Here is an 8599-nt window from a genome sequence, read left to right on the forward strand (position 1 = left end):
GAAAATGATTATTTATGATCAATGGTAATTTTTCTGAGTACACTAACGAAATCCCATTTATTTACATTACAAACAATTTCACTCACACATTATCATCTCTACGAGGAAACTATGCACTCTCCTTATGTGCAAGTATCTTTATCGAAATAGTGATTGGTTTATACAAGCAGTGGCATAGCCAGCAGGTGCCTTTGTTTTTTTTTGTTTTTTACTTATTATATAATTAATTAAGGTAAAACTTATAATTTGGCATCACCTAAATAGAAAATCAAATACTCAATACAAAGTAACAACAAAGGGTTTTATAATTTTCATTTAACATGAGAATTCAAATTTTCCTACACACCCTTCGATTTCCGTACTGACATGGATCCTACATATAATTTTTTCCAACATATGGGTCCCACATGTTTTTTAACTCTACAAGATGATAATTGAATTCTCATTTAACATGAGAAAATCAAACTCCAACAACAAATCATCTAAATGCAAACAAATAATAAGAAACATGTATAGTATGGTTATTTTTGTGTTTTACCTTTTTTTATTATTTATCCTGTATATTTTTTTTGCTTTATTTTTTTTTATCCTGTGCATTGTCCAAATCATCTTAAGTTATTTATTCTTCCTCCTATTATTTTAAGAAAGAAAGACTTCTAAACTTAATCTATTTCAAAATATAGGCCAATTAAACCAAATAAACACATTTAAAAGTAGGAAAAAAATATTTTGTCCTTTTAAAGGACACAAGGTTGTATCCTTTTAATTTTTGACATTATATCTTACCTGTAAAACATAGTTAGAATTTTTTTTTATGTCCTTTTAATTTTTGACATTATATCTTACCTGTAAAACATAGTTATAATATGAAAAAAAATTCTATTTCTTCAGTCACTTCAGCTGACGTGGAGTAAAAAAAACTATTTTTTATGTTATAACTATGTCTTACCGGTAAGACATTGTGTTAAAAACTAAAATGACACAATTTGTGTCCTTTAAAAGAACAACCACTTAACCCTTGAAAGTAACAATCATGAAACCAAATGAATAACAGGACTATAATTATGGAATATGAAGGTCCATTGAACTATTGTGTTTTGGGTGATTGCACACAAAGAATAGTCAAAAACCTAATTCCCAAATGTTAGAACTTTCCTTCTTGTATATAACTATATAAGTAATTATAATTGGACCCTAGCTAAAATTGTAAGTTGACCCTAACTAAAATTGTAATAGTAGTAACAGATGAAGATATGGAGTTGCTTTCCGTGTATGATTAGATAACATATTTCTTTCTTCTTCTTTTTTGGTATGCATATTTCTTTCTTCTTAATTTCTTCTTCTTCTTCTTTCATCTTTTTTCAATTGAGTTTTTCTTCTAACCTTTTTTTCTTATTCGCACTCACCACCGGGAACCCAGCCATTCTGCGACAAGGCACGATGTTTCGTTCCTTTCTTCAAGATTTTACGGATACCTGCTCTTGGGATATGCATTGGTAATTATATTGTCCGTTGGCGAAAAAAATTGATTTATATTTTTGAACCTTATAAAAGTGAAATTGTTTGTCTTTGCTGACCATAATTGTTTATTGGGTGTTTCTAACATGAGTGAAATTCACACTCCCTTTATTTTATTAACAACTTTTTTTTTGTGGTTGTAGTTATTGATTTTATTTCTTTTGAAAAAAAGTAATGTTGTTTTACGTTTACCTTATTTTAAAAAAATTATTTTAATGTAGAGCTATAGTTGCTATTGGTAATGGAATTGAATTGTTTATTGTTGTTATTTGTATTTTATTTCACAACAAGAATGTGAATTTTGGTTATTAATTAGTGGAAACTGTTAAAGAGAAAAATCAATGAAGATATATGTATATATACGGAGTATGAAAATTTCTTATACATATCCATTAACAACTTCTTCTTTTTTTGTATTTTTAAAATTTTTAAAATATCTAAACACTAATTAAATGATTTATGTGGATTCAATGTCATTTGAATGATTTTAGACATTTGTAGCTGATTATCCATGTTTCTTTTTAATTGTGAAGTTTGTTGTCCCTCTATGTTAATGTTCCTCACAGGTCACAGCTAGGGGTATAAATGGGCCAAGTTAAGCCAAACTTTGACATTAAAAGCCTAAGCCTATGTAAAATATTTGGAACTTATACTAACCCATTAGCCTATTAAATACTTGATTTATGATCTGCCATATTATAAAAAACAAATAAGACTTATTATAAAAAACAAAAAAAACAAATAAGACTTGTAAGGCCTACCAAGTTGAAACTAAAGTTTGTAGGCCCAAATCAAATTAAAATATAAAAAAAAAAATATTTATTCACAAAAACCACATGAAATCAAAGTTCATTAACATCACATGAAATAAGCTTTCATTAACATCACATGAAATAATGTTATCAAAGATCACATGAATATGTGCATAAAAATCACATCAAAATTTCATATATGTATATATAATTTGCACTTTCTTTACTAATTTTATTTTATATTATATTCTAAATTTTAAATAAATAACTATTATTTATTAAAATAGCATCAATCCTATTACTTTGAAAATTTTAAATAAATTTTTTTCTTAATAGATTTGTATAATTATGAAAAAAATTTGATAACAACTTCTTTTTTGTATTTTTAAAAATTTTAAAATATCTAAACACTAATTAAATGATTTATATAGATCCAATGTCATTTAAATGATTTTAGACATTTGTCGTTGATTATTCCATGTTTCTTTTTAATTGTGAAATTTGTTGTCCCTCTATATTAATGATCTTCACAGGTCACGGCTAGGGATATAAATAAGCCAAACTTTGGCTTTGATAACCTAAGCCTATGTGAAAATTTGAAACCTATACTGACCTATTAGCCTATTAAATACTTGATTTATGGCCTGCCATATTATAAAAAAACTAAAAAAACCGAATACAACTTATAAGACCTACCAAGTTGCAAACTAAAGTTTTTGTAAGCCCAAATCAAATTAAAATATAAAAAATAAAAAAAATTATTCACAAAGACCATATGAAATAAATTTTCATTAACATCACATGAAATAAACTTTTTTTTAACATCACATGAAAGCTATATTCAACCGAATAAGCTTTAAATGGAAACAAAAAGTTTGAAACAATAAAATGAAAAGCTATATTCGAACTGAATAAGGCCATAATATTTCTGCAAGTTACTATTGAGATGTGAATGCAATTCTCAGCACTTAAATTGGGTACCCTTATACCAGAAGTTCATCTGAATAAAGCTACAGGGAGAAGTCCAGAGTTGATTCTCCTTTTTTTGTATATCTAATTGTTTAAGTAACTGTAAGATCTCCAATTTTCCCAATCACAACAGCTCGAGATGACTAGTTATTGCATCTGGGCAAGACTGGGCTTGCAGAAGCTCCAAACGGTTGGAAGGTGGAGCAAACTGCAATATGTAATCTTCATCTGAAACCAAGAAAGAAAAACATTAACAGACACAAAATGAAAGCATTCAGTCCTATATAATGAACTGTATTTTGATTTGAAAAGTTGTTCCTACAAAATTTCATCTCCCTTCTATCGTAGTTATAGAAATTGCACCATTCATGATTTGAACCATTCGATTGAATTCAATTTGTCAAGCCAACAATTAGTATCATGTGATGAATCAGAGAAAACTTTAGATTGTACAATACAAGCATAAATTGATGCGATTCAATACCCCAATATAAATCACGCGATTCATTCATTCAATTTTTTTTCCATCATCAATTCTCATAAAAGAAATTAAAAGTCAAATAAGCTTTAATTGTTAAATCAATAGGAACTAAAGGAATGTAATTAAATTCACCATATTTGATTATTCCATTGCCATGTTTTAATTTTTCATTGTTCTTGGAATAGGGACTTTACCGTCTCACTCACTCTATGCATCCTATCTGGCTGTTCCACTGCTCTGTTTTCATTCTTCAGAATCAGAGGCTTCCACGGTCACTCTCTCACTCTATATGCACCTTATTTGCCTATACCATTGCTTTGTTTTTGTTCTTTTGAAACATTAAGTTTCGTGCAGTCACTCTATGACTCTGTGATTCAATTATGACTTATGATTTTGTTTTATTTTTAGACTTATGGTTAAGTTATTTTTTCAATTTATATTTCCCAGTTTAAAATTATTACGCTGCATTATACTATCATTTATACGATATATTTGAAATTATTTTTCATTATGTCTCTGAATCTTACAAGATATAATTTACGATTCACAATTCAAAAATTAGCTTAGTGATTCATGATTTGATAATCTTGCTCTCTATCTATGTGTAAAACAGCCAAACAGTACAGATGAGGTCTAATACTACTTACTTTCTTTGACTGTTCCATACAGCCAGCATAATACTTCATCGGCAAATGCCAAGCAGACTCCTCCCTGCCAACAAAGTATGTTGATAATGAGAAGAAAAAAAAGGTCACATTCAGCATTTTCAGAGTATAATTATGATTTTCCGATATTTTGTACTCTTATTATGATATTGACTATCCTTGGTCAGCTATATGATAATTGATTGAATGTATAAGCACATACTTATGTAGATATACTCCTTGATATTTGAGAAGGAAATTAACAATTGGAACATCCTCTGTTTTTGACCCACATTTGACTCGTGGGAGTTTAGTATGATTGTAAATTAACTACTGCAATAGCCGACCAAAACAAATATTAGCCGCCATGCACCTTACAGCAGTTAAAATGTACCTGCCAGTAGTTCTTCATTTTTACTCTCTGTGTTATATCTTTGGTTCTAAGTCTTTCTGTCCGAACAAGACGACCTGCACCATCCCTGTATCACAGCTAAGATAATATAAACACAAAGTAAAAACCAGTAGCAGTATGAATTTTCATTTGTCGCTAAGTGGAAATGGACGATTATGTTTAAATAAGCTAAAATAAATTTTGCTAAATCTGGTTAAAGTGAGTTACTTCACAGCACAATGTTAATTGTGTAGTGATATTAAACAGCAATAACAATTACCTAAATCCTATGACAATATATGGAACTCCAGCCAGGAATGACTGAATCTGCAAACAATAACAGAAGTCTTATTAAATTCATGGCACACAAGGGAAAAAGGAGCACCTGGAGATGAAAAGCATAAAAATTTATCACAAAAGATAGAGGATATACCCAAAACTTCAGCAGTTTCTCTCTCTCAAATTTTTCCTCTGTATGATAATTCAACTGCACCATAAGAAATGATAGATCCATGTTTTTAAGCCAACATAAATGCTATACAAAAAGAAAATAAAAGCTGGGATTAAAGAAGTAGAACACAAGGAAGCTGGAACTGCATCAACCTCATAACTTGTCTTTAGCTCCATATAAAATCTCTTTCCATCATTAGTCGTATCACAGCAATCCATCTCAGCACCCATCAAGATACGGTGAGCCCCTAATTTTGTCTTAATCACAGAACAGAATTCAACATTGGCATCAACATGATGTATCCCCTCTCCATCTGCTCTTCTAGGATCTTCAGTGGCAAGGCTCTCAAAACAATATCCGTAATAACATCTAATTGCAAAACACATAAGTTTTAAAGCTTATCCAATAAAAAAAAAAAAATTAAAAATGAACGCTAAAACTGGGAAGAAATTCACTAATCACTAATCACTATATAGATTTAGATGGCTAAGCATAATAAATTAAAGAGACAGGTAAGCCCTGCACCTCCTGCGATCTAAATCACTTTGTGGTCTTTCTGGTAGCTTATGCACATCTAGATAGACAACACCATTCCTTTTGTGAACCCCCATTTCCCAAGGCTCATGACGGATATAAGCTGTAGCCAGTATCTGCAAAGACAGGAGTATTTAGCTCATATCATATGCTCATCATTTACTCACAGCTGATTTAATAACTCACAAGATTATCACTACTTAGCTCAGAAATTTCTAACAAAATTATATGATAAGACTCTGGCCAAGAGCAAACATAATTCGAAATGAATAATCCATTACCTTATTAAGATTGTTACGGAATGTCTGCAAAGGATAAAAAAGAGGATTAATGTATGACCTTCAGAAATTAACTCAGCAACATATTAAAATATTATGAAAAATTAAATCTTGATATACACCATACCACAAAATGAATGTTTTGAAGTGGGATATTTTTGTCCCTAATGCAAGCAAGGAGATCACCAAAACCTTCTGAGCCTAAGTCTGCTTTGGCAATTAACAGCAGAAGAAGAAGGATTACTAACATAAATAGCAGCACCATACATCACCTCTCATGTATAAATCTTTCAAGTGTCATTTTGAAATCTAACTTTTAAATTCGCAAAGCAGCAGGTAAATTATAGATAAATCACCACCTTTTTTGGCAATGAATGTATCATAACCTTCATTCAAATCAGCTCCAACATCTTCAGTGACATGGCGCTTAAAAAGTCTCTAAATAAACAGGAAAAAGGAAATGCTTAAATGAGCATAATATCATCACAATGCAAAGAGAACCAAATGAAAAGAAAATCAAATAATAGACGAGCCCCAAATACTCTTACCAAGCTACGATCATCGAAACATACTTCTCCGCCTTCTACACGACTGTAGCAGGCAACTTCACAAGGCTATCAAAATAATCAAGAAAACATAATCAGAACAAATACATCCAGAAAGGCAATTTAATAAGATTATATCAAACCAACGAGTTGAGAAATCATGACACAGGAAAAAGACACCAGCTTCAATATTTAAATCAAGCAGAATCAAGGCTCAGAGCTGTATTATGATCTTTTCTATTACCATACAAACCATTCCTTTTCCTTTTCTCTCTAGTTTCATCATAATGAGAAAAGCTAAAAATTGAAATATAAAAAACACTATCTCCATAACAATTTCTTGAAATCTTGAAGCAAATTGACCATTAAATTGCTTGATGCAGCAGCAGTAAAATATAGGAAAATGGCATTACCCTACCTCCTGAAAAGCAATGCACTTTCTAGACAGAGTTTCTTCACTCTTTGAAAGCTTCATATCAGAGACAAACCGTTCATCGTGATGGCGGCCATTCGGAAACCTGTTTCCATACCCAAAATTCTGCCTCTGAGGATAAGGTCCAGGACGAGGAAGAAGGCCAGCTCCTCTATCATTTTGAAACCCAGGCTGCCAACGACCACGGCCAAACCCCCCTCTACCCTGATTATTCGCATTGCGGATGGCAGGCAATACTGCCAGAGAAAACCACATCTTGCCATAAAACGAATTAAGAAAGAAAATCAACAATGTCATTTTCTTTAATTCATTAACATTTTCCAACAGCTGCAACAATTCAGAAGCACCATGGTAGGATAGAAATCCTAAAAATGCCTTGTAGATACAGCGATGTACCATTTCAGCACAAACCGGGAACATATGCTGTTAGGTTATCAGGCATAGTCTTTCACCTTCCTATCCTAAAAGTTCATTACGTAACAGGCTTTGTTCATATGTGAGCAACCACCACTAAACACACGCTATTTCTTTACTAACACTACATAATTACATAAACTTTCTTTTTCTGGCAAAGTTAATTGATGCATGAATGAAAATTGTCTAAGATAAACTTCAATGACGAAAAAAAAAAAAAAAAGAGATGAGAATTTTACCAGGAATAGGGTAAGGACTTTTAGCAAGGGTTTTACAGTAATCTTCATTATCAGAGCCAAATAGATCTTTGTCTTCATTATGAGAGGCATGGACCTTGTTGCTATCTACGACATCGCCATTCTCTTCGCCATCTTCGCCGCCGCTGCTGGCGGTTCCGGTGGCGGAGCTGGAGTCGGCGGCAGCATCAGTGGCGTTGGAGGAAGAGGCAGAAGAAGATGAGGAAGAGGAAGAAGAAGCAGAGGATGATGAAGATCGGGAAGAAGAGTGCGTCCCATCTTGTTCGTTGTCGGAATCTTCGCCGAATAGGTCCTTCTCCGAGAAATCCATTAACTATGGCTTCTCACTTCCTTCTCTCTCATTTTTGCTTTTTCTTTTTAATATTCTCTATTTCTAATTTCTTCTCTCTCTTTTTCATTGGGCCAGAACCGAGGGATCCAGCCCATAGATTTGCCTCCTTTGCTTCGACCCCTTGAATTCCCAATATGCTTGCGCACTAGTACATAAGTATTCAACGCATGCCTGTTTGGATCCTCTTATTTTTAAGCTAGAAGCTACTTATAAGCTAAAGCTAAAAAAAAGAGCTTAAAAAAAGAAGCTAAAAGCTGTTTGGAAATTACATAAAAATTTTAGCTTAAAAATTAGTTAAAAGCACATATTTCAAGAAAATTATTTCTCTCTCTATCTTTATCACTCTTCATTTTAAAAAAAAGCACACAATTCAAGAAAAACAGATAAGAGCTTAAAAAAAAGCTCCTCCTAGGAGCTTTTAATTTTCAACTTTTTTCTTCATTATAAAAAAAGAGCTTTTCGTTATAAGAGCTTTTTTCAAAATCTGTTTGGCCTAGCTTATGCTTATAAGTAGCTTCTAGCTTAAAAATAAGAGGATCCAAACAGGCACTTAATTAAGTAGTTTTAACTTTTACGAGAAACTTCTAGATTTAAATATTTT

The 8599-nt window shown here is 31.8% G+C and overlaps 1 protein-coding gene across 4 annotated transcripts; it reads right to left on the reverse strand.

Annotated features, from left to right (window-relative positions):
- Positions 1 to 3074: 3074 nt before the first annotated feature.
- On the reverse strand, positions 3075 to 8013 carry LOC133289919 (NAD-capped RNA hydrolase DXO1). 4 transcript variants are annotated; one of them, XM_061487948.1, is made up of 13 exons: positions 7650 to 8013; positions 6982 to 7232; positions 6591 to 6632; positions 6378 to 6456; positions 6146 to 6225; positions 6022 to 6045; positions 5732 to 5856; positions 5359 to 5575; positions 5189 to 5242; positions 5036 to 5082; positions 4759 to 4843; positions 4368 to 4431; positions 3075 to 3467 (listed from the first exon to the last, which is right to left on the reverse strand). In XM_061487948.1, the coding sequence occupies exons 1-13, from the start codon at positions 7975 to 7977 to the stop codon at positions 3364 to 3366; spliced, it is 1500 nt and encodes a 499-aa protein (XP_061343932.1). In that variant the 5' UTR covers positions 7978 to 8013; the 3' UTR covers positions 3075 to 3363. The 4 variants fall into 4 exon arrangements, 3 of the variants coding, with proteins under 3 accessions (XP_061343932.1, XP_061343931.1, XP_061343934.1); XM_061487947.1 differs by having other exon boundaries at positions 6567 to 6632; XM_061487950.1 differs by having other exon boundaries at positions 6567 to 6632; positions 6982 to 7251; positions 7650 to 7890.
- Between the last annotated feature and the right edge of the window lie 586 nt (positions 8014 to 8599).

This window comes from Gastrolobium bilobum, unplaced genomic scaffold (assembly GCF_033153095.1).
Source record: "Gastrolobium bilobum isolate Gb01-03AN ecotype WA unplaced genomic scaffold, APGP_CSIRO_Gbil_v1 utg16824, whole genome shotgun sequence".
In the NCBI taxonomy this organism is placed as follows: domain Eukaryota; kingdom Viridiplantae; phylum Streptophyta; class Magnoliopsida; order Fabales; family Fabaceae; genus Gastrolobium; species Gastrolobium bilobum.